At 50.2% G+C, this 26,662-nt stretch overlaps 1 protein-coding gene across 1 annotated transcript; it reads right to left on the minus strand.

The window, feature by feature from the left end:
* Window positions 1–22,906: 22,906 nt before the first annotated feature.
* CCDC177 (coiled-coil domain containing 177) lies at window positions 22,907–25,009 on the minus strand. The gene has a single exon (XM_042987804.1). The coding sequence runs from the start codon at window positions 25,007–25,009 to the stop codon at window positions 22,907–22,909; it is 2,103 nt and encodes a 700-aa protein (XP_042843738.1).
* Between the last annotated feature and the right edge of the window lie 1,653 nt (window positions 25,010–26,662).

A 26,662-nucleotide genomic window follows, 5' to 3' on the forward strand; every position in this document is an offset into this window, starting at 1 on the left:
GAGATCACGAGTAGGGGAGGGGGACACAAGGAGAGAGGGAGAGAATCTTAAGCAGGCTCCATGCTTAGCATGGAACCTGAGGTGGGGCTTGATCCCACGACCCCAGGATCATGACCTGAGCCAAAATCAAGAGTCAGATGCTCAACTGACTGAGCCACTCAGGTGCCCCTGAAATTGGGATATATTTTATTTTATTTTTTAATTTTTTTTTGACGTTTATTCATTTTTGAGAAACAGAGACAGAGTGTGAGCTGGGGAGGGGCAAAGAGAGAGAGAGAGAGAGACAGACAGACAGACAGACTCCAAAGCAGGCTCCAGGCTCTGAGCTGTGAGCACAGAGCCTGATACGGGGCTCGAACCCACCAACCATGAGATCATGGCCTGAGCCAAAGTCAGACACTTACCTGACTTTGCCACCCAGGCGCCCTGGGATATATTTTAAATTGATAGCATCTCGTGATTGCTGCTGACCACAAGACAATCTCAGTGAGGTTGTCATTGCCTTTGCAGACATCAGACATCCCATCATCAAAATGTGTAGACTGTATGCCAATAGTTTGGTGAAAAAAAAATTCCAAAATACTCATGGAGCATGGCTTTTTAAAAGAAAAATGTTTATTTTATCTATTTTGAGAGAGAGAGATCTCACAAACTGTGAGATCGTGACCAGAGCATAAATCAACACTTGGCAGCTTAACTGACTGAGCCACCCAGGTGCCCCAGAGCATGCTTTTTTTAAAAAACATTTTTTTGTTAGCGTTTATTCATTTTTGAGAGACAGAGAGAGACAGACCATGAGCTGGGGAGGGGCAGAGAGAGAGGGAGACACAGAATCCGAAGCGGGCTCCGGGCTCTGAGCTGCAGTGAGCACAGAGCCCGATGCGGGGCTCGAACTCACGAACCGTGAGATCGCGACCTGAGCTGAATGAAGTCAGATGCTCAACCGACTGAGCCACCCAGGCGCCCCGCAGAGTGTGCTTTTAGTAAGTAAGAGTCACATGGTTGTCGGGAAAGTGGTGAATCTGACATGTTTGGGGGCACTTGTGATACAGCTGGATCCACAGAATTTATAAAGCTGGCCGCAGGGCCCAGTACACATGACACTTAGTTCTTTTATGGATTCTTTTGAGAAATGCTGCATCATCAAGACTCTTGAAGCCTCAGAAGATAGCAGCATGTGAGAAAAGATGGTCATTGTGATTTTCAGTCAACGAGGTGTCAGATTTGGAATGAGAAGGAACTCTAGAAATACCTTAGCCCATTTTTTCACTGCTGTTTCTCATTTTTTATGCACAAGAGTGATTTACGATGAAAATCTATGACTCATCCAATCTAAAAGGACTTTTTCAAGAAGTGTAAAATAAAAAGTCTGAGTGAAAGCATAGCGTCATCGTTTGATTGGCAGCACTTTTCATTTCTTAGTGGTGTATAAAATAATGGTATGCCTTATACTCCATGATGTCGTAAATTGGATAATATGTACTATGTGCCCAGCTCTGTCCTGTGCCAGGGAGATGACAGGGAATAAGAGTCCAGAGCCTGGTTGTTCAGCTTCGTTGTGGAGAGTCCTTTAGATGTCATTCAGGGATCTCTATGACAGTCACCTTTCGCTACCAACCGGAGGCTTCCAAGGTTGCCCTGGGGTTACAGTCTCCATCAATCCATACGAATTTCCATTGTGCCTGGAAGTAGCCCAGAGCACCTCTGTTCTCATTTAGTTGGTGGAAACTCAGTCACATGGCCTCATCCCCTGCAGGGGAGGGACATGTCGTCTGGCTGAGCACCCAGGGTGAGAGGTGAATATGAACACTAAGGAGCAACCAGTAGTCTTGCTATACATGATGAGCAACCCTGTAGAAATGGGGGAGAGTCCCAGCAGCCCACAGCCTCCCCAAAGAAAACAAAAACACCAACCTGCCTGTCCTGCCATCATGTCTCTGGGGATGCTGACCTGAACATCAGGCCCATCACAGGATAGGAAGATGCTTCATGACTCAGAATATTAGCCCCCCTGGGAATCAGTGTTTGGTAGACCAAGTGACCCATGGGCGCTAATAAGTTAAAGGAGTTGTGGTGCTTATCCTAAACCGTGAATTTCAACTTGAGATCTTTTTGGGAAGAAGAGATTTTTCAGGAGTGCCTATAAAGCCCGATCACTCAGCACTGCCGATTCTGCCTCTCTGCCTGCTGGGGCGGGGGTGGGGTGGGGGATGGGGACGGGCTTGTTGGCTCAGTAGACTATGCTAGTGATGAGGAATGCACAGCTCCAGCCTCCAGGGTACAGAACAGAGCAATGGTGCGGGGGCAGTTGAAGTCCTGTGCAGGAGTTTGGGTTTTACCAAATTACAGGCTGTGTGACTTGGGCAGATTACTTAACATTTCTGGGCATTGGATCTCTCCGTTGTAAATGTACACGCCTCAAATGTAAACGTAGCCGTCATGCTTGTCCTTGCGACCTCACAGGTTGTGGGGAGGACCCAGAGAGCAGAAGTAAGGAAGAGCTCTGTGAACTCTAAAGCTTCGTACAAACACTATATCGTGTTGATGAAGAGGGCACAGGGTCTGCGCTGCGTGAATGCTCCCTGAGTGAGTGACAGTGGTTGTGCTCATGCTCACTGCGCTCACTGTGTCTGATGGGACATTTCTAAGCCACTTGTTTGAAAGCCTCTCCCTCTCCTTCCAAACACGTGCACATGTGTGTGTGCGCGCGCGCGCACACACACACACACACACACACACACACACAGCTTGTTCTATTTGGTATTCAGGGTAAAGCCTGTAAGTCAGGGCTAAGGAACCGAGGCCTAATATTGGAGGGAAATCCTTAGGAAAGGGAGGGACTCTAGGTCCATGCCTGCCTCTCACCTGAGGGGAAACTGAATGCATTTTTTGTTGGCAGCAGCCCCGGGGGTGGCTGTGAGTGCCGGGAGGAGCCCTGATGCCCAGTTTGGCACAGCACCCCACTTTGTCTCCCCTCTCTGGCCACCTTTGTGGGCCGGCTCCTTTCTGTCTCGCTACCTCTCTTCCATGTGAACCATGTCTGTCGGAGTTCTGTGAGGTATTCCTGACTTCCTGGTATGCCTTGAACCCCCACTGTCTCTTGCTTCTCTAACGTTTCCTAGATGAACAGAATTTGGGAGCAACGTACATTCTCTCCATTTTAGAGCTCTGCAGATCCAGATAGAGAGGGAAAGGCGTTTCTTCAGATGGGGCTGGAAAAGAGGACGGGAGGCAGCTGAGAAGAATTCAGCGGCAAAGAGGGAGGGCCCATCAGGACCCTTCTTGTTGCCATGACAGAACGTATCGGCTCTCATGAGGCTGGAAAAGACTCTGAATCAGAGTTATTAGCCACAGGGACCGGGTCTCGGGGCTTAGAACTGGAGACCCTGCCACCGGGATGTTGGTCCTCTCTCTGCTTGTCTTTGCTTGTGTGTGTGTGTGTGTGTGTGTGTGTGTGAAGTGCTACCTGCCAGGACTGTGGCATCATGGGGTGAGCAATGTCGAGGAGCAGCAGGGGCAGGAGGACTACATCCTTCCTCGGCTCCCGTGGCTTCCTGAAGGCGGGTCAGCAACGGTTGTCATGGCAACGGGCTGCCGGGAGGCTCTTAAGGAAAACATTGAGGCTGGAATGTTTTGAATATTCGCCTATAAATGAGCCCTCTCTTGCCAAGAGCCACAGAAAGACAAAGCCCAGCTTTTTGGGTCATTTCAGCCCCAGCGGAGTGGTTGGCAAAAGTACAGGTGGGGTCATGGTTGGCAAAAGTACAGGTGGGGTCAAGTTTGAGTTTCCGGGCTCGAGATGAAGGAGGAGGCCAGGAGGAGGAGGAGGCTATGGGACTCTTCTGAAACACACATACAACCACCTCCCTGCAACCACCTACCGGAACCTGTACCAGATTGTCTATCATGGAGTGTTGCTCCTCAAGGGGTCCCAAGAGGGTGTTTCGTTCCCAACAAGCATTTAGGCAGCTTGCAGACAGGGACTGATTTCAAACACAGTGTGCCCCTCCAGGGAGCCCGCTGCTCCCTGGATCGGCTCACTGTCCATCTCCAGTCCAGCAAGGGCTTGCCGAAGTGGAGACTGGCTGCCTCAACGAAGATAACCCCTATTAATGAGACTCCTTGCCATTGATGTCTACCTCCATTGGCTCAGCTATTGAGCCATGAGGAATAGGGCTGGTGCCTTTACAATTTTCATTTCATTTCATTTCATTTCATTTCATTTATTATTTTTGAAAGAGAAAGGGTGCAAGTGAGTGAGGGGCAGAGAGAGAGGGTGAGAGAGAGAGAGAAACAGAGAGAAGCGGGGCTCACCTGAAGCAGGACTCAGATTCACCAACCATGAGATCATGACCTGAGCCAAAGTCAGATGCTTAACCAACTGAGCCACCCAGGCACCCTACAATTTTCATTTTAAAGATGAAGAAACAGTGGTCAGAGAATGCTGGTTTCAAGAGAAACTTGAAACCCCACTCTGCCTAGCCCTGTCTACTCTCCTCTCCCTTCCCTAAGGAATAGGGTGATGGTAGGCCTGGTTGGGTATCCAGGGAAGGAGGTAATGCTCTAGGCCTACATGACAGGGAGGGGTGCCTCCTTGGACTCCTCTTCATGCCCAGAGACTTTCCTCCTTGGGTAAACATGAAGGATGGAGAAGGAACCTCCTTTGCATGAATCTTGGACAGAAATTCTAGCTCACTTTTCCTTGGCATGCTTTTTGTGGAACTCACCTTTCTTTACTATGGGAATGCTAAGTCATTCTGGGATTTAGGAGAAAAGAAAAACGGCTCCTTAAGTGAGCCCTCAGCCTACATTAAGGGCCCCCTTACACGGGGCAGCCTGGTCCACCAGAGCAGGTACACTTCAGTAATAGTTTGCATTTTGTCTGTCTTCTGATGGTTTGGGGTTGGAGGATATGAGATCTCTAGCCAGATCCCATTATCCTTTCATATCACACACCAGTGAATCACCCAAGGTCCTACTGCCATGAAAGGTAGAACTGGGACTGGAGCTCAGCCTTTGGACCCAAGTCCCCATCTCTTTCCTTCCATCCTTTCTAGTCTTGGGACAATGCCAAGCCAAAAGGGGAGATGGTCCTGTAGCCTTGGGCATTCCAGGAGGAGTTTTGCACATTGGTTCTGGGTTCCTGCTTGGGGTCACCACTCCATGATGGATAAGCTCCATACTCAGGCATTATACTTCTGCAGCTGCCCTGGGAGGCAGGGTGCCTGTCACCCAAGAGCTCCCACAACCTGACTACAGCTTTTCCCCCAGAGCCTGATACCGGGCATGAGCTAAAGTCCTTGGTCTAAGATTACTCAAAGGAGGAAATCTGTTCTATATCTAACTTTCTTTCCCCCTCCTCTCCTTCCCTCCCTGTCCACCTTCCTTTTATCCTTCCTTCCTTCCTTCCCTCCTTCCTCCCATCTACTCACTCAAATTTAAGCAGATGCTTCCCCAAGGCGTGCTATCTACTGTCTCCTGTAGGTTAAAAAGCATCAGAAACCGAATACTTCCTGAGTTGAGAGCCTTGCTGAATTATTCATAGACCAAATCTATTGCAAATTTCAGAGTGATTTTTATTCAAGGTTGAGGTTGTGAGGCTACGGGTGAAAGGATTAATGAACATGCCTAACTTTCCTGGGGGTTAGAAACACTACCAGACATCAGTTCACAGTCTCTATCTCATGAGGCCCTAGGACAAGGACAGTGAACAGAAATGCTCTGTGTAGGAATTCACACAACCTTGGCCTTGGGTGGATGGAACCCTGTTCTCCCTGAGTTCTTCTGTGGATTGATGGATTAAACATACCAACAGCTAGATGGGCCTCACCCAACCTCTGCACCTGTGTGGAATCCATCTTCCTATTGGCTGGACCGTTCAGAAGGGGACCAGGTTTTCCTGACAGATGCGCTGACTGGAGGTTGTGAGCTCCCTACCAAACTCAAAATATTTGAGTTGGTAATGATGCACAGCCATTAAGCATGCCGTAGCAGGGATCCTGCTTTGGGGAAATTGGACTAGATGTCTGTGGATTATCATCCAATGTTGGGATAGAGATCATCCTCGTATCTGGGCTTCTTGATTCTAGGGTTCAACTACTCAGGATAATTTGATCTCAAAGCAGAATCTGAACACTGATTCCCTTAGACTCAAAAAAGGTTGGCTTCATCAGATGTTGCTTCTTGGATTCACCTGCCAACTGTTGTCAATCCCCTCCCTGCCCCCTGGTCTTCATTCACTCCCTACAGGGCCCCACCGTTGGCAATATTCTGCCAGTGACTCCTGGAGTCTTCCATAGCCTCTGCTACCTACTAGGTAGCTTTACAGAGAGGAAATATAGCCTCAGGGAGAAACCAGAAGGTCTGGAGCTAGGTGGACTTAGATTAATATCTTGGCTTCACCCTTACAGCTGCATGACTCTAGGAAAATCCCCTACCCACTCCGACCTTCGTTTTCCTCTTCTGTAAAATAAAAATGGCAACACTCTTTTCAGTAAGACTGTGAAGTTTATTTTTTTTTAATTTTTTTTAACGTTTTTTATTTATTTTTGAGACAGAGAGAGACAGAGCATGAACAGGGGAGGGTCAGCGAGAGGGAGACACAGAATCTGAAACAGGCTCCAGGCTCTGAGCTGTCAGCACAGAGCCCAACGCGGGGCTTGAACTCACGGACCGCGAGATCATGACCTGAGCCGAAGTCGGCCACCTAACTGACTGAGACACCCAGGCGCCCGGAGACTGTGAAGTTTAAATGAAATAATGTTGATAAGGTACTTACTATAGTGCATGGCACATCCCTCCCCAAGTCCATTGTGCCCTCTTTTGCCTCTTGCCCTTGACTGTGGTATATGCATAGACCATTCTCTCTACGCTGTGACAGAAGCTTCTAATTATCCACTAGTGTCCATTCTCTTCTTTTTCCTCTTAGTTTTAGCTTGACAGATGGCAATTTAGAGACTATATTCTCCAGGCTCCCTTACAGTTAGGAGTGGTCATATGACTGAGTGCTAGTGCTAGGTGCTAGTAAGGTGGAAGCAAAAGTGATGTATGCAACGTCTACAAGAGGGATTTGATTGCCTTCTGTGTCTTCTTTTTTTTTTTTAATTTGGAAGTGAATAACCTTCATTTTTTTAATTTTTAATTTTTTAAAATTTACATCCAAATTAATTAGCATATAATGCAACAATGATTTCAGGAGTAGATTCCTTTAGCCCATCCCCCCTCCCACAACCCCTCCAGCAACCCTCAGTTTGTTCTCCATACTTATGAGTCTCCTGTTTTGTCCCCCTCCTTGTTTTTATATTATTTTTGCTTCCCTTCCCTTAGGTTCATCTGTTTTGTCTCTTAAAGTCCTCATATGAGTGAAGTCGTAGGATTTTTGTCTTTCTCTGACTAATTTCACTTAGCATAATCCCCTCCAGTTCCATCCACGTGGTTGCAGATGGCAAGGTTTCATTCTTTTTGATTGCTGAGTAGTACTCCATGGTATAGATATACCACATCTTCTTTATCCAGTCATCCATTGATGGACATTTGGGCTCTTTCTGTACTTTGGCTATTGCCGATAGTGCTGCTATAAACATGGGGGTGCATGTGTCCCTTCGAAACAGCACCCCTGTATCCCGTGGATAAATGCCTAGTAGTGCACTTGCTGGGTAGTTCTATTTTTAGTTTTTTGAGGAACCTCCACACTGTTTTCCAGCGTGGCTGCACCAGCTTGCATTCCCAGCCTTCTGTGTCTTCTTATTCCCTGGGATGTGGAGGTAGTGCTGGTGAGTTAACTTTGATCATGCAAGTGATGAAAACATCCTAGAAGATGGCAAGGTAAGGTAGAATTTTTGTCTACCAGGGCAGCAAGGCCCTGGAAAACCTGTGCCACGGGACCATCTACCCAGCCTGGACCACCTGGCTGCTTATGCATTATGACATAAGAGAAAGAAAATAAGCCTCTTCTCAGCCTTGTGCTCCGCTCTAAGACCTTGGCTTAGATGTCACTTCCCTAGGAAGCTGTCTGTGATTCTCCCTGGACCAGCACTTCCTGTGAGCTTTCACCCATGCTCTCACTGGAGCCCACATCCAAGAATCCTATGAAAACTTGTTGACTTGCCTGCAACACACACACCCCACCCGGTCCAGCCTAGGAGCGCTTTGAAGCAGGGACCACAATCTTACCTGCTCCTTTTTTGCATCATCTAAAATACAGTAGGCGCTTGGTAAATGTTGACTAGATCAACGGTGGTGTCATACACTTTCATTCGGCCCTGGTTCTCACCTACAGGGATTTTAAGCTCGTCTTCATGCTTCATCCCAACCAAAACTGAAGAACAATCCCCATTCTCTCCATCTTCAAACACAAGTAGTACTTTCTTCCTTGTCCAGTGAGCCAAGCCAGGCCCCAGGAAGAAGTACTTCCCAAAGTGCAGCCCAGTGCTAGATCCCAGTCCGTGGCCCCTGTCGTCAGGTGACCTTCACCCAAACATGAGATGTGGTGGTGTTTTGGGTAGGTCTGTGAGGTATAGCAGGAGTTACCCTTCCTGGATTACCTTTACTTTGAAAACCTGGGCAAAAGGGGTAGGGGGTTGTAGAAATCTACACATCGAATTTAATTGGGAAAGTGTGCAAATTCTTTTATAATTTATTTTCAATTTCCATACAGTTATGGTGGTCTGTTTACAAGTCTGGTGGGAGCGGGGCAGCCCTGGTGGATTTCTCTGGTCACTGTGTAGACGGAAGCATGCACTGTCCAACAGACGAAGCCTTCGGCAGCTGCTCTGAAAGCTGGGGTTGTGGCCTCCAGCCAGCCTTTCCTTGAAGACACTTCCCAAGAGCATTGGCCTTGGCAGCACTTAGAAGCTGCTGCTTTTATTAGTGCTTTCTTTTCTTCCTTCCTTCCTTCCTCCCTCCCTCCCTTCCTTTCTCTCTCTCTTTCTTTCTCTTTCTCTTTCTTTCTTTCTTTCTTTCTTTCTTTCTCTCTTCCTTCCTCTCTCTTTCTTTCTCCCTCTCTCTCTCCCCCTCCCTTTCTTTCTTTCTTTCTTTCTTTCTTTCTTCCTTCCTTCCTTCCTTCTGTCTTCCTTCCTTCCTCTCTCCCTGCCTCCCTCCCTCTATCCCTCTCTCTTTCTTCCTTCCTCCCTCCCTCCCTTCCTTTCTCTCTCTTCCTTCCTTCCTTTCTTTCTTCCTCCCTCCCTCTCTCCCTCTTTCTTCCTTCCTCCCTCTCTCCCTTCCTCTCTCTCTTCCTTCCTCTCTCTTTCTTTCTCCCTCTCTCTCTCCCCCTCTCTTTCTTTCTTTCTTCCTTCCTTCCTTCCTTCCTTCCTTCCTTCCTTCCTTCTGCCTTCCTTCCTTCCTCTCTCCCTGCCTCCCTCCCTCCATCCCTCTCTCTTCCTTCCTCCCTCCCTCCCTTCCTTTCTCTCTCTTCCTTCCTTCCTTTCTTTCTTCCTCCCTCCCTCTCTCCCTCTTTCTTCCTTCCTCCCTCTCTCCCTTCCTCTCTCTCTTCCTTCCTCTCTCTTTCTTTCTCCCTCTCTCTCCCCCTCCTCTTTCTTTCTTTCTTTCTTTCTTCCTCTATCCCTCTCTCTCTTTCTTCCTTCCTCCCTCCCTCCCTTCCTCTTTCTTTCTTTTTTTCTTTCTCCCTTTCTCTCCCCCCTTCCCCCTCTTTCTTTTCTTTCTTTCTTTCTTTCTTTCTTTCTTTCTTTCTTTCTCCCTCTCTTTTTGTCTCATTCAGACAAAATAAGATGTCTGAATGTCTGTCCCCCTCCCCTTCCTTCCTTCCTTCCTTCCTTCCTTCCTTCCTTCCTTCCCAGAGCAGAGGAATGTATCCTTGAGCCAAAGAGGAGTAAGAATGGTACTTTTGAGAAGAAAGAGAGAAGCTCAGAGTGGGGCAACAGACCCCACATTTGTCTCAGGCATGTCCCCTACTGTGACAAGGAGATTATAGTGGTTTACTGTCCCTAGTGTTTGAGCCAGAATCCCACACATTTGCGGAGGGCTATAAAGGGCTGAGCTCCCTGAGGGGCTATGCTTTCCTTTCCTCCCTAGCGGAGCTTGGAGTGAGGCGGGAGGGGAGGCCACCTTCAAATAAGCCATCAATCAGGGGAGTCCTCTGGCATCATTAATCCCCTGGGCACACCCTCAAGGTTTCACAGTACCTGGCATAAGGTCACCATTCCAAAGTTCATGTTCACCTTACTGAAAGGTGTTCAGGCGTCTTATCACCTTATCAGGCTGAGTCTTATCACCTATATCTGATGGTCCTAGAAAAACACTCCCACTTCTTCTACTCCTGTTTTGGGAAGGATCTGAATGGGAATTAAAGAAAGACCACAAAATAGGATGTCTGAATTTCTTTCTTTGGTCTAATACAAGTCTGGTTTTGCAGCTCTGAAAATCCTAATCATCCTCTATGTTAAAAACTTCAGAAATTTTGAGGCACCTGGGTGGCTCAGTCAGTTAAGTGTCTGACTCTTGATTTTGGCTCAGGTCATGATCTCATGGTTCTTGAGTTCGAGTCCACATCAGGCTCTGCACTGACAGCATGGAGCCTGCTTGGGATTCTCTCTCTTCTTCTCTCTGTCCCTCCCCCACTCACGCTCTTTCTCTTTCTCAAAATAAGTAAATAAAATTTTTTTAAAAACTTCAGAAACTTTATCTCCCAGTGTTTGGCTACAGCGTCTTCTATAAGGTATAAGAATTCAGCAGAGCTGGCTTCATGGGGGAACAACTCATGGGGTCACACAGGGCCCTGAGCTTAGAAAGGCCCATGTATGGTTCAATGTTCTGCTTTGGCCGTCTTGAAATTGTTAATAATTTTTAATTTTTTTTAATGTTTATTTTTTGCTTCTGAGAGACAGAGCACAAGCAGGAGAGGGGCAGAGAGAGAGGAAACACAAAATCTGAAACAGGCTCCAGGCTCTGAGCTGTCAGCACAGAGCCCAACGTGGGGCTTGAACCCGCAAACTGTGAGATCATGACCTGAACTGAAGTCTGACACTCAACCGACTGAGCCACCCGGGCGCCCCTAAATTGTTAATAATTTGTAAATGAGAGGCCATGCGTTTGACATGGAGCAGCTGCGGCCAGAGCTGACATGCCTTGGGCACTCCCTTGTCAACTCCCTCTTTGTGTGGAGAGTAAGTGACCACCGGAAGCCACACAAGGGAAAGGTCCACTCCCCTGCCCTGCAGCAAGAACTGGTGTTAACAGCAGAGCAGGTGGGCCTTCACAAGAGTAGAGGGGAATTGAGAAGGGGGGGAACCCTGATCCTATCTGAAAATCCCAGGAGAATGGGGAGAGAGGGCTCGGGGTTCCCCGAGTTTGGGTTTGACCGATGCCCTCATTGATGGCAAATGGTCCGATTTCAATACCTCTGACACGAGTATGTTCTGATCTCAAGTAGCAGTTGGAAGCCTTTGGTACCCCGTGTTTTGAAGCTAAACCTTTGTAAAGGCTCTGCTTAAACAGGTGGGGGAGGCTGGGGCGGGGCACAGTACACACCGGCAGGGGAAGCACCTGGCTCCTCGCCAAAGGCTGCCAAGAGGTCTGGAGGTCCTGCCCCTGGTTTAGCCATAGAGAGGCCAAAATCGACAGGCAGAGTTGCAAAGGAGAACTGATGCCATCTGGTTTCATTTCCGTCTTCACCCCCAGTTCCAACTCACAGATACACCCCTGCCTTGCTCGTTTGGCTTTCTCACTTGTTTACAATTTTTCCTGATGCCCTGACCCCCCCCCACACACACACACACACAACTGCCAACAGTAAGATGTCTTCTAGAAAGCTGCTCTGTGGATGCTGGGCCTTAAGGAGCCATCATCCCTATCCTGCCCCCAGGTCAGTGTTGTCATTAAATATTCGAGAGGGGAAGCTGAGATCCTGGTCCTTAGGCTCTGGCCACCATGCCATCAGCTGGAAATGGGGATGAAATGGGCCGGCTGGGGAGGCGACCTCTGTGAGACACATCATTTGGAGAACATTGGAGATTTATAAAGAATTTGTCCAAAAAAAAAAAAAAAAAGTTACAGAGAAGGAGGGAGGGAGGGAGGCAACCCATAAGAGATTCTTGAGGACTGAGAACAAACTAAGGGTAGATGGGGGGGTGGGGGAGAGGGGAAAGTGGGTGATGGGCAGGGAGGAGGGCACTTGTTGGGATGAGCACTGAGTGTCGTATGGAAACCAATTTAACAATAAATTATATTAAAAAAAAAAGAATTTGTCCAATCACAAAGCAGTGGCAGCCCATTTAAAAAACCAGGTCCTTCTCTGCTGGATTCTCACGATTTCTCTCCTCTTGTTCACCTGTAACAGGAAGAGAGGAAGTCCACGCTGCCCTGGACTAAAGTCAAGGTTTGTGAATGGTCACTGCTAGGCATCTGGAGACATTTGCTCACGGCTTCCCCAGACCCCTTTCCCAGAGTTTGGGACATTAAGCCCCAGACTGCTCAGGCTGACTTTGGGCATCCCCGGCTGCCCTGTGCTGTCTCTGTGCCGTCTCCCCCACAGCGATCTCCCCCCACGGCCCTTCTCTGGCTAACTCTGAGCCGGCAGTCTGCTTATGGCCCTGCGTTGTCATGGAGAAGGTTTTAGAAACATATTGTTGGATTGCGGGGTGCATTTCTGCCACCTGGAAACAAGTGGGTTTGTAGAAAAGCCACGGTGGAGGGAGGGAAAGGGCTCTTGGAGGGCAGAGCCGGTGCCAGCGTAGCGGGCTGTGGCAGAGGGACGGGAGCCCGCATTGCTGTTTGGTATTCTGGACAGGCAGCGGCATGCTGATCAGCTTGCTTCGACAGGACTCCTGGGAGCGCGCATCAGACAGAAGGCCACCGACTCTGCAGAAAACTTTGCAGATTCTAAGGGAATGAACTGCCTGTGCTGCCCAGTCTGTGGTGAGGGGGGCCACCTGAGCTCCCATTTAGATACGCCGATGTAAATTTATGCTTCCTGCAGGCACAGTGCCCTTTGCCTGTGCACACCAGCAGGCTGCCCTTGACCGTCTGGGACAGCTCCTTAAGGGACATCTATTCTTGCATGAGACCCGGACACCCCAACCATCTGGGCATCTTCCTCCCGCCCCACGCCCAGTCCCTGAGGGGCTTCGGACAGCCCATTTAGGCCACCAGTCACCTTGCTGTTTGCGGCTTTATAGGTCAAAAAACAGTTGAATTATCAACAATTTTGTATCGTTCAGCCAAACTGAAAGCTGCAGGGGCAATCTGGCACCTGTCATCAGGATTAGACAATAAGAACAGTAAGGAAAGTCAGTAGCAGCTTTCTCTTGCCCAACAAATATAATTGGTTACTTTCTAAATCATTCTAAACTCTAGCACTTCGGGTACATCTCAGGACTTCACCTACCAAACGATGTACCTGCTACCCGACACGTGCACAAAGTTCCCAAGTATACTTTCCCTTCAAGGCTTGCTCTTGAGCTTGGTATACTTTTTCTTCTGCTACTTGAGGTAGGAACTAGATCAGTTGTGGTGCCCACACAGAGAAGACACATCTCAAAAGTACTTTCTAACAGATTCCCAAGATTTGTTAACTGGTGTACTCACTGGCAGAAGAAACTATACGATGTTTTCATTCCTTGTACATTCTTTTTTTGCTAGAAGTTTTGGCAACGTGTGGAAAATCCCGTAGAGTCAGCTTGCCTACCCTCATCTATGTAGACCTGACGTCTGTGGACTATGAACACATTTTGAGTCGGGACCCCAATAGTAAATGATCAGTTTCTAAAGCACCTGCTCTCTCCTTTCTCCTCCTGGGTCTCATTTCGGCTGTTTTAAGAGGGTCCCAGTGAGGGGCCTCTATTCCCTTCGCTGAAACATTGACTTATTTAGCCATGCCCAGACTCACAAGATATATATCCTGCCTGAATTGTTCTGCCTACAGCTTCATTTTAGAGTTCTCTGGCCTCTGCTCCCTTCTTTTTATTCTTGTCTTTTATATCTAGGCTCTCACTGCCTTTTCTCCTTTCTTGAACGTAGCGATGCTTTTACTTAATAATCCTTCGTAAATCAGCCTTTTCTCTTCCCAAAGCAGCTCACTTCTCTCCCTCCCTGTCATTTGTTTCCATTTCTTCTAGTGGCTGCCGGGAACGGGGGTCCACACAGAATTCTCGACTCACCTATGGCAACAGAGGCAGGCTATGGAAACTAAGGCCAGAGCTTTTGGCTGGGGCCGTACCAAATAATTAAACTGCTTTACTCCTAATATACTTTTGTTGTGAATCTCAAGACGCAGGAAGGGCTGGTCTGGCGGATGATATGGGTGTATCAGGTGAGGTTAAGCCCACCCTACTGGATTCCCCTTTGCAGGAAAGAAGCAGGTGAACCACCAGACTTTCTGACTCAATCCCCTGGCTTCACAAGATAGTGAAAACAAGCACTTGTCTATGCATGAAGGAGTAGCCAGTTATAATTGGGAATTCTAAGCATAGGCAATACCTGGAAAATAAAACTTGCAGCTGGCAGGCCAGAGATGGAAAGAGCAAAGGAGAGATTTTTGTTAAACTGCTCTAGCGGGTAGCTTCCCCCCCCCCCCCCCCCGGCTTTCATAAAACCACATACTTAGGGTTAGTTAGGAAGCCAAGTCCTTGACACCTGCAACCGTCCCAATAAGATCAGAATGAGTGGAGTGTGGGAACCCCCAGGATAATGTCTGGCCAGGGGAGGGCACTTATTCATATCATTCAAATGGAGAGAGGGATGGGAGGTGTCTAATTTCCCTTTGAGTTGTGAAATATGATCTGGTGGCCTAGGAAGAGGCAGCCTAGCCCCAAATGATACACATTTGTCAGGAAGGAAAGAGTTGCCAAGAAACAAGAAGATAAGGTGGTAGGGAGAATTTACCAATGGGAGTTAACCACACATGTAAAATGAACATTTAGGCTTGCCTTGCAGAGCAGTGGTTTTCTAACTTTAAAGAGCAGCACGCATTACCTGGGTTTCTGGCAAAAAAGCAGACTCTGAATCAGAAGTTCTGGGATGGAGCCTGAGTTCTGCATTTCTAAGCAACTTCTAGGTGATGCCAATGCTGATGTCTGTGGACCACAGGAAGTAGCAAGGTTCTAGAGTATCACAACCCGATCGAACTTTCTGTGATGATGGCCATGTTCTAGATCTATGCTGTCCAATTGGGTAGCCACTGAACATTAGAAAGGTGGCTGGTGTGACGGAAGAGCTTGAATGTTTAGTTTCCTTTAAATTTGACTAATTTAAATTGAAACAGGCTTATGTGGTTAGTGATTCCTGAAAGCACAGGTCTTGAGCAGCGCCCTCAAGCTTAGGGGCACATTGGAATCACCTGCAGGGCTCGTTAAATCACAGATTGCCAGGTCCCACCCCTAGCATAGCTGATGCTGATCCTGCTGACCTGTGACCACCCTTGGAGAACTTCTGTTCTAGAACAGGCACCAACCCAGCTGTGGTAGCTTTAGGATCTGTATAAGAACCTCATCTTTTCTCTAGGCAGTGAGCCTCAGGCTCACCCTCAGTCCCAGCACGACCCACCAAGTCCGGATGACGTCTGAGTTTTCTCCCTGCAGGCCTTACATCTGGGCAAAGTGGGTGGTGATTCAAATGGCTGGCATTGGAAGGCTCCAGGAGGGCACTGCCTTTTTAAATGTTTATTTATTTTATTTTTGAGAGGCAGGAGGAAGGGCTATGGAGAGAGAGAGGAAGAGAGAGAATCCCAAGCAGCCTCCTCCCCCAGGAGGGTCCCCTTTTAAAAAATATCTTTTCTGGGGGCATCTGGGTGGCTCAGTTAGTTAAGCATCTGACTCTTCATTTCAGTTCAGGTGTTTGTGATTTCAAGCCCCACGTCGGACTCTGTGCTGACAGCTCAGAGTCTGGAACCTGTTTCAGATGCTGTGTCTCCCTCTCGCATTGCTCCTCCCCTGCTCATGCTCTCTCTCTCTCTCTCTCTCTCTCTCTCTCTCTCTCTCTCTCAAAAATAAATAAGCATTTAAAAAAATTTTTTTAAATATATCTTTTCCTGGGCACCTGGGTGGCTCAGTCAGTTAAGCATCCAACTCTTGATTTTGGCTTAGGTCATGATCTCACGATTTGTGAGTTTGAGTACCATGTCAAGCTCTGTGCTGGGAAAATAAGTAAATTTTAAAAATTAAAAACAAAAATCTTTCCCGGGCACCTGGGTGGCTCAGTCGGTTTAAGTGTCCAACTTCGGCTCAGGTTATGATCTCTTGGTTTGTGAGTTCGAGCCCCATATCGGGCTGTCTGCTGTCAGCACAGAACCTGCTTTGGATCCTCTGTCTCCCTATCTCTCTGTCCCTCCCCCACTGGTTCTCTCTCAAAATAAATAAACTTTATTAAAAAAATAAATGAAATAAAAATATTTTTAAAAAATCTTTCCCACTGATTCCTAAGAAGTGACAGAACATACTGGTTAGGAGCATTTGCTATAAAGTCAGACTCAGTCCAGGTCCGATTATGCCCGATACTAGCTGTGTGACCTTGGGCAAGTCACTGAAACTCGGTACCTCAGTTTTCTCATCTGTAAAATGGGGAAAATAATAGTACCTACCTCATAGAGACCTGGCAAGGACTAGGTGCTTAAAACAGTTGCACAGTGTAAGTGCTCGGTATGCTTTAGTTATCACTACCTGTAATCCTGGCATTTGCAAATTGTTCACGTCGGCTATGCATTTTGCTCACCCTGCAAGTACTTGCCAAACAAGCAGATGTTCCTGGGAGGCACGCTGTGCCTGCTCTACTATTTTTCTGAGGGCTCGGGAGGACTCTAAGGCCCACAGGGGTCTCCCTCTAGGGTGTCCAAGGGCAGAAGAAATGTGACAAAGCAGGAGGGCACCCCAGTTCCTGATGCACAAGTGAGAGCCAGCAAGGGCCACTCAGTCAGTGCCCTGATATACGTCCAGGACAGGGACTCAACTTGTACAAGCCCAGTCCTGCAGCTGTCCTCCAGGTGGCTGTCTGCAGGGCCAGTGGGGCAGGGAAGGATAGCGTTTTCTGGGCCTTCTTAGGAAAAGTCATTTGTTGAGGATGATGCAATGCTAACGCACCCAGCTCTTTCCTTCTGCTCCCACATCTGTTCCTACAATGAGCCCATCAGCACTTCCCCAGGCTGGGCTTGTCCCAGACCCTGTCTCTCATTCCCATGTGACCGCAGCAGAGACAGTGGCGTATCCCAGAATTTCTGCCAGTACCAGTGTGCCTCCCACAACCTCTTCCATGTGGTTCTGCTAAAGATACGACTGTAGAATTTGGCACCACGACAGGAACATCCTTTTCCCCCATTTTAAAACATTCTGTCATCTTAGCCATCATTTAGGAAGCCTTAAAATAAAATTTTGAGAATTACCATCAGATGTCAATTTTATTGCCAAACGTTTGGTAAACAAGGTAATCCCTCCCACCCCGACCCCAGGCTACAGCACATTACGGGGGAACAATTATCCCAGAGCCCCTTCCTTTGGATCGTTTGGGGGATTGCCAAACAGCAAGGGATACAGACAACTGCAAAGGGCTACCATCAAAGCCTGGCGTCCACCAGAACGACCTGGCTGATGTGCAGTCTACCTCATTCCTTCCTTCTCTACCCTCCCAAGTTCAGAATAACAATATCCACGAATTGAGTGCTATTTCCCAGGGACTGTGCTGCTTTCCAAGCATCAACTCATTTAACAACTGCCTACCATGTGGGATCTATTGTCCTCCTTTTATAGATGGCAAGAGGGGCCCATGGAGTAGTAGGTAACAGCTGGAAAAAGTCAAGATACTTGCTTCTTTGCCAAACTCTTTGCCTTGAAGGTATGGTAGCCACATCTGTAGGAGTGTGTGTGTGTGTGTGTGTGTGTGCATACACACACTCAAACCCAGGAGCAGATATGGACCTACTGTCTTTCTGACAGTCCTGTGAAGTGTGCACATGTCTGACACAAAAACATGCCATCAATACTGTGCTAGTGGAGAGGAAGAAAGGCATGAACACTTCAAAATGGCAGGTAATTTAAAAATCACTTCACACTATGTTTGTGCTCATGTGGGACGTGACAGTATTTGATGAGTCAGGAAGTAACAACGATCACTACTGTTCCTCAAAAGGAAACCACCCTCCCCTTCTATACACTAACGTGTGATACTGACTCCACTCCACCCTCTGTCCCAGCCCTGACTTAGGGGAAGCCAAAGCACCAGGGCCCAGTATGAAGGGGCATGTGAAGGGATGTACGGGGCTGGGAGGAGGTGCATATACATAGAGCACCAGAGCTCCATGGAACAGAGTACATAGGTGAGCAGGCCAGGTGCCCTTCTACAGTGTCATGTAATTAAAGCACGTGATGGGTCGTAATCCTGCAGGTGCCGCACCAGACACCCGAAGCCAAGTGTACCACATATGAGACCTCAACAACATTTCTAGAACTGAGAGTTATCCGCTGGGTCCCTGAGAGTTATCCACTGGGTCCCTGAAAGTCGCGTCCCAGGTTCTGTCAAGAAATGCCAGGTTTCTTTATGCTCACCTGCCAAATGTTTCCCTGGGACGTGCAGAGTGGAGCTGCCGTTCAGGTCCACGTAGCAACCTGTGGGGAACCTCAATCACCCGGAAGTCTTAAGAAATAGGATATTTGCTTCACTAAGCTTTCTCATCAATTTAGTATTGATCAGAAATCTTGTTGGAACATTGAAACTGGAAGCGCTTCTGGAAGGTTGAGTTTCTTGTCTTGAACGATGAAGCTGGTACCCTGTTTTAGTGATCTGGGACTCTGCATAGCCTGAGGCTCATTCTCTAGGTTGACGATAATGACCATTTTTTCAACGGTCACTATTTATTCTGTCTCTGTTAACATCGCGACAAACAACACCCTTGAAGGTATAGTCTCTCTTTTTACTGGAATTTAAAGCTGATTAAGTACATGACCTTATGCATTTGACCTGATTAATCAAGGCTCCTGATTAATCAAGGGAAAGAGAACAACAGTGACTGAATGATGATTGGTTGGCAGATGGTGTCTCCCTAGAAAACTGGAAGGCTTGAAGTTAGTGCTTCAAGGCAAGACCTGCCTGTGGATGGATATCAGGGTGGGAAGGAAGGTAAGCCCAATGGGTAAATATAGATGTCTGCTCAGGACAATGAAGCAAAAATGGTCCCCAAGGTCAATGACCAGACTTTGTCTTCCCAGTATCAAAAGAAGTGCCTGGCACACAGCAGATGTTCGATACAAATTCATCAAAAGTATGGAGGCCTGCCCACCCGATCTATTCTTCATAGATTTCCTTAGAACTGTGAAGTGTTGATTGATCTACCACCCACCCACTGTCTATCCCTCTCTCCATCTAGTATTTATGTGCTTACTATACGTGAAGTGCTAAACCGTAAGCTATAGGGGATTTGACAGTAAACAATATACAGCCCCTGATACAAAGTCAGGCACCCCTTTGTTTCAATGGACTTTTTAAAGGAGAGGGAACGATAACTGGTGGACTTCATAGAGTGGCCTGAACATAAACCGCATTCTCATATGCCAGCCCTACTCCATACACTCTTCACCTTTGGCGAATCCTGGTTACTGCTCCCTTGAAGGTTCAGTCTGTGAGCTTCTGAAGGGAAACTTCCATCTTCCTGTCCAGATGTGAAGGCATTGGTCACTGCCTGAGCAGGACACTGGGCTAGCTTCACTGATGATTCCGTCCAAAACAGTTTTGTCTTGCTTGCTTCCTTGGTAATGGACCAAACCAAAGTTTCTTCCAACCCTTCTCATTCCTCCTTACTCCACTTCACGTTCTCTCTTTTCAGAGCTGGAGGATGCTCCAAGAGGGCAAATGTGAAGGTCTGAGGCCACTTCAGGGCTGCAATCTTCCAGATGGTAGGAAAACGTCCAGCATGACACTCTGAGGTGAATTCCGGGCACTTGTTAGGAATGTTTACATCAAGAGAAGTAAGCCTTTCTTCACCTACCAGCCCCACTGCCCCACACTCCTCCAATTTTCCCTTGCTGTATTTCAGAAAAAAAGACACTTCTCTCTGGTGTCACTTCAAAGAGAAGAATATAAATAAAGGGCCCAACAAAGGATTCTGGAAATCACTCCTCCTCAAAGGGCAACAGGACCACTTATTCTAGAATACAGAGATGGATCTATATTCTACAGACAGAGTGGTCTGAAATTTGGAAGAACCATTCTTTACCATTACTAGGTTTGGCTTCTGTTTTTGATTTAATTTTATTTAGCTTTATGGATTTTTTTTTTTAATCCAAAGGGTTTTTTTCTCCTTTACACAGTGTTTTTCTCTAAGTGCAAACCTCTAATTTGGTGACATTCAGACCTGGGCCTTTGCATCACATGCGACACTATGAGCTGCAATGTGCTTTTTTTTTTTTGTTTTTCTTGAAGGACTCTTTATTTTCTTAAAGTTTTTATTTAAATTCCAGTTAGCTGTAATGGGGCTTTTGAGACCATTCTTTTCTGCCCCAGATCGCAACAGTACATTGTACTCTCTGGGCACGGTACATCAGAGGATCCTTTCTGTTTATGGCAATTGCACCTGCACTTCTAAAGTCATAGAACTGAGAGACCGCTTTGACTCTGATTCATCTTCACAGTGCTGAGGAGGGCCAAAGACACGACCCTCTCTCCACAGGTGGGGAAACCAAGGCACAGAGAGATGATCTACCCAAAGTCACTCAGTAAGTCGGAAAACAAACTGAACAAAGGGCGAGGTAAGATCGCCTGTGTACCTTTCAGTGTCTCATCCACAAAACCAGACTGTGTCCTTCTCGAGTGAATGTACATACTTGAGAAGAAAGGAGTTTTAGGTGGAACTTTCTATTAAGGTTTCAAAGGCTCTCTAGGAAATCAGGGGCCACAAGGTAAGAACCAGTAAGTATCCAGTTAACCCTTTAGTTAAATGCCCCTGACTCACAGACAATGCCAATTGTTATAGCTAGCTACTGATAACCTGGTTACCGACAAGAAAATTTGAGGGAAAAATCCACCCCTTCCAGAAATAAACCTTGGCACAGCTCTCTTCCCGGTGTTACACCTGAAGTGTAACACGCAAATACTGCTCCCTTCTACACAATGCTTTTGTATCTGCTGGCATGCAGTTGGGGGTGGGGTGGGGTACAGATGGAGTGTGTGTATATGTGTGTGTGTAATATCAGACATTTTAGGGACAATTCTGCGCAGCAGAATATACATGAAATATGTCCAATATAGTAGTTCTCTACCCTGATTCTTGCTTTTGTTTGTTTTTGGTTTTTTGGTAACTTTTATTTCCTGGTCCCGATTTAATGAAAAAAGTAATGTTTTCTGTGATGAAGGCAAGAGTCAATGGGTAGATATGGGCGGCGGCTGATTTCGGCTTCATGGAAAGGAAGCACTCGAAGGGTTAAAGTAGCCTGAAGACAACTGAATGGGAATTTGTTAGACTTGCAAGTATTTTCCCCCAGAAGCTAAATGATCATCTGTCCTGACACGCCCGGCCCCCTCCAACACTAGGAATCCATATTCCCAGAAACCAGCTAGGCCAACAGCAGCCCTCCTGCCTCCCTACTCCAGGTCAAGAAAGGCACAAAGAAGACCAACAAATAATACTGAGGCGGTGCTTTGGATCCGGAAGACCTTGAGGTACCTGGAAAAGAGTACTGATGGCCCCATCTGGCCAATGGGAAAGGTGAGGCACGGAGAGACTGATTAAACACTTTAAGTCACAAGTGAGAGAGAACCAGGAACTTAAGGGGGGGGGGTGAGGGGGACATTCTCTTTTTCTTCTGTGGGGGAGGACGAGGGGGAAACATACCACCAACAATAGCAAACACAACTCTCAACAGCAAAGCGGCAGGATCCCAGCCACCCCAGGAGATCACCCTCTGAGCAGCTGTGAGGATTCCTCCGCAGAGGAAATCCTAGCTCCAGACTCGCTGCGCCCACCCTCGGGGCTGCATCCAGGGCTGGAGATTGAGGCAGGATTGGCCTGGGCAGGCACATAAGGTAGCTCTGCTTCTTAAGGCATGGCTGCTGTCTTTCGAGGAATGGGCTCACATCCACGTTGGGAGGTGGGCGTCAGACCGCTGCCTCCCCTGAAACTACCCTGCAAGAAAGAATCATTTGGTGGAACACTGCTGCCTAGGGAACTCATCTCCCCCGGGGCTGGGGGCTTCCACTAAAGCCAAAACAGCGTCACCAAGCCAACCAACAACACATTTCTTGTGTCCCTTGGAAGAATAAGAAGAGAGAGAGAGACAGAGAGAGAGAGAGAGAGAGAGAAAAAAGAAGACACAAATGAATCATAAATTTGCAGATGATTGTCTAACTAGAAAGCCGAGGGGAATCAACCAAAAAACTATCAGAACTAAGATCAGAGTTTGCTCAAGTGGCAGATTAAAAGTCAAGCATACAAAGAACCCATTGCTTTTGGGGTCACTTGGTGTGGCCTAACACGCTGGAAGAGCTGTGCTTTTCTGCGTGGCCTCCACGCTTTGTGCAACTTGCCAGATTTAAAAAGATGGAGGCGAGCCGAGGGGATGCCTCCTCCGCTGTCACCTCAGACACCAATGTGCGACAGGTGCCTGGGCTCACTGCTGCAGAAGGGGCGGTCACTCCCAGGGGGGCCCTCCCTGCAGGCCCGACCCAGCCTCTTTCTCCCCAACTCTTTTTCTATTCCAATCCCAAAGACACATGGGGAAGCTTGGCAAGGGTAGCTGCGGGAGCCACCAAGGGTGGATGTGGTCAAAGATTGTGCTCTGTCATTTCCAAACAAAGTCCGTTTTTAAAAAGGCGGTGGGGCTGTCAGGTCTCCTATCTGTCCTCTCAATGCCTCTCTGATCGGAAGCCTGGCGAGGCCACTGTGCTGAGCCCCGACGGGGGACTTCCACGGTCTGGTCATAAAGGCCAAGGGAGGCCGCCCAGGGCTGAGCGTGGCAGGCTGGCCAGCCAGGGGTGGCGGTCATTTGCGGTCCAGGTTGGCGTGCAGCTGGGCTTCCCGCACCATGCGGTCAAAGGAGCGCGTGTTGGTTTCCTCTCGCACCTTCTCCCGCACGTGGAAGGAGGCCCGGGCTGTGGAGCGGGCGCTCTCCAGCGCGCTCCTCCGCTCCCGAGACAGCTGCTCGCTGCGCTCCAGCTTGCGCCCGATGGCCTGCAGTAGCTCCCGCCGGCGGCAGTCTTCGTCCCTCTCCACCTTCTCCTTATTGGCGCGCTGGGCCCGCTCCTTTTCCAACCGACTCTGGCCCACACGCCGCGCCTTCTGCTGCACCGCTTCCTCGGCCGCCTGCGCCGCGTGTTGCAGCCGCCGCTCTCCGGCCCGGGCCAGCGCCTCCAGGTGCGCCTGGTGCTCGCGCTCTTTGCGCTCGGCCGTCTCCTTGGCCCGCCGGCCCTGCAGCTCCTCCCGCCGGGCCCGCTCCCGCAGCTCGCGGGCGCGCTGCTCCACCAGCTGCTCGTAGTTCTCCTGCGCGCGGCCCAAGCTGGCCTCCAGCGAGCTCCGCAGGCCCTCTCGCTCCGCGCGCTCCTGCCGGACCCGGCCTTGCAGCAGCGCCTCGTGGCGCGCCCGCTCGGCCCGGCTCAGCTCCCGCTTCTCCCGCTGCAGCTGGCCCTCCTGCCGCTGCTTGGTGCGGGCCGCGCGCTGGGCGCGCTCCCGGCGGGCCTGTTCGGCCCGCTCGCGCCCTTCCTGCAGGCCCTCCTCCCGCTGCTTCAGGTTCTGTTCCTGCTGCAGCTTGCGCAGCCTATCCTCCCGGGCCGCGCGCTCCGCCCGCTCCCGCCGCAGCAGGCCCTGACGCTCCGCCAGCTCCCGCCGCCGCTCCTCGCTGCGCTCGCACTGCCGCTGCCGTCGTCGCGCCGCCTCGAGCTCCTCGCGCCCCCGGCGGCCGCGCCGCTCCTCCACCTGCGCCGCCCAGGCCCGGCGGCCCTGCTCCAGCGCGCGCTGCTTCTCCCGCTCCTCGCGTTCCCGCCGCTGCTCGGCGCGCACGCGCTGCTGCTCCCATTGGCCGTGGGCCGCGGCGCGCTGCTCCAGCAGCAGGCGCTCCTCCTGGTGGCGCGCCAGCATCAGCGCCGCGATCTTGCGGTCGCGCTCCGGCACTCCCCGCAGGCCCCGCTCGGCGCGCACTTGGCGCACTATGCGCTCCACGTGCTGAGCCGTCTGCGGCGAGTGGCTCAGGTCGCCCAGGCTGAAGCTGCGGCCGGTGAGCGGCACCAGGGCCAGGGCAGATGGGCGGCCCAGAGGGTTGGGGGCGGAGGACGCGGAGCCCGCTGGGCAGCTGTTCCTGGCCGAGGCCCGCGGAGGCCAGCGCAGCTCCCGCAGGCTCTCCCCGCTGTAGGACGACGACGACGCGCCGGACTCGGAGCTGAGGGCGCCCTCGCGCCGGCGGGACAGCGAGTCTAGCGAGTGGCTCTTCCTACCTGCCCGCGAACCCGCGGGCGGAGGTTGCGTCCGAGCAGGGGACGGGCTGGAGGAGGCCTTGCGGGCGGCACGCGGCGCGGGCGAGGCCGGGAGGCTGGCGCTGCTGCAACTGCTGCTGCTGCCGCCCGCGCTGGCGCCCGAGGCGGCGGCGGCCGCCTGGCCCAGTGGCGTGAAGAGGCGCCGTTTCTCCTCGCGCACGATGCGCTCGCGCTCGGCCCGGCACTGCTGCAGCTTGGCGCGTCGCTCCGCTTCGTAGGCCTCGTACAGGCCGGTGGCCACTCTCATGGAGCGGCCCGGGGCCTCGCGCACCAGGTCGGCCAGGGCCCTTGGCAGCAGCTCCACTGGCTTGACGGCGCAGCGAGCGCAGGCCTCCAGCGAGCGAGGGCTGGTCAGCACGTAGCGGCTGCCCTCGGCCTCCGGACAGTCGAAGTTGAAGAGGTCGAGATGCAGCAGTGGAGACTGCTCCCGCCTCCCGCCTTCTTCCGCTACGCTCGGGACTTCAGCCTTGCGGGGCGCCGCCGCGGAGGCCGAGGCCGAGGAGGCGGCGGGCTGCTGGGCGCCCTGGGCGTCAGGGGGCACTGACGCGGCGGCGCCGTCCCCTCCTGAACCTTCAGGCTCGGCTCCCTCCTTCTCCTCTTCCGGCACAGGGTCCACCATGGCTGAGCCCTGTCCTTTTGTGGAGTCTCTGCGGATGACAAGGTAGGGACACCGAGGAATACATGAGAGCGGTTCCGTCTGCCCCATTCATATACACCCCCTCCCAACTTAATCCGCTTTGGGATTAGGCTCAGAGGCCCCGGGGAACGTAAATCATAATACCGCTGTCCTGAAAACCCAGGCGGGGGGTGGGAGGGGGCGGGTACTGGTGCAAGGAGAAAAGCCTCAACCTCCGTCAGCCCCGGTGTGCAGGGCAGGGTCCTGGGGCCCGGCTCCCCAGGACATCTGGCCCGCTGGATGCATCTCCTTCCTGCTGCAAGTTAAAATGAAAAGATCGCGGTGCAGCCAGTGGCCGGCCAAGGAGGCAGTGGAGGATTCCCGGGAGGATTAGTGTATTTGTTTGTAGCTTAGGCGGGGACCGGGGACGCAGCTTTGCAGGAACAAAAAAAAAAAAAGAAGAGGCCTGTTCATCCTCAGAGCTCATTGCTGCGAGGACCCCATTTGCCTAGGGAAGAAGTTTATTTGGGATTAGGCCCAGAAGCCCTGTGATTTGTATGATAAATTTACATGAGATATACCATACGATTTCCCCCTGCCAAAGGAGACCCGGGTCCGGAGCTGATGGAAGGGCAAAGCGAAATGCCTCAATTACAAAAGGCCTCCCCGGGAGGGGTGTTCGATCCTGGCTCTGCCTTTTGGGCAGGGCTTGCTAGGAGCTGTGCCCGCCCCCACCCCCACCCCTCGCGGGTGTTTGCTGGGGATGGGGAAGGCGCCTGGGTCCTCTCAAATGCACCCGATGCCCTCCAAGTCTGAATGTGCTAAAGGCACCAATCCACCCCAGTCTAGGCTCGGACACCTGCCCCTGGATATCCTTCCGAGTCCCCCTACCGTATCTCAGTGAGGTGGGCTCCGGGAACTCTGCCTGCCCAGCCACGCCAGTGCCCGCTGCTCCCGGGTCTCCCGGCCGGTTCACTCACCACACGTTCCGGGCTCCGGCCCCGCGCGGAGGGCTTTTGTTCGCAGCTCGCCGCTCTCCCCTGCGCGTCTTCAATCCCCGCGCCGGCGGGGTCGGGTTACTAACGGCTGCAGCCGCGGTAGGAGCCCCAGCTGCCACCGCAGCCACCGCCAGCGTCTCTCCATGGGGCCCGCACACATCCCAGACGCTACCTACACGCGGGAGGGGGAGTGCGACAAGGCCTCCCTAAAATAACGCAGCGCTGCTCCCTTCCCTCACGCTGATTCTTTTAAAAAAGGAAGCCGGGTTCCATCGCTGCTGCATCCCTCGCTGCCTCTCCAACCGGGAAGGTACCGCAGGTCTGGCGACGCCCTCAGCGCCTCCTGGTGGACATTCAATGTTGGTTTGTTTGCTTAGAGGGCGAAGAGAAATTATATATACATATGAAATATGTTTTTATATATGAAATATAAATATATACATATGTAAAAATATATGAAATATATTTTCTATATGAAATATAAATATATATGTATATTTGGTAGAGATGGATGTATATACATATATATACATATATATACATATACATATATACATACACATATATACATACATATGTGTGTGTATATATATATATATATATATATATATATATATTTGGGGGAATACATATTCCCCCAAATACATATTCCCCCAAA

Source organism: Panthera tigris, chromosome B3, assembly GCF_018350195.1.
Source record: "Panthera tigris isolate Pti1 chromosome B3, P.tigris_Pti1_mat1.1, whole genome shotgun sequence".
NCBI classification, from domain to species: Eukaryota; Metazoa; Chordata; class Mammalia; order Carnivora; family Felidae; genus Panthera; species Panthera tigris.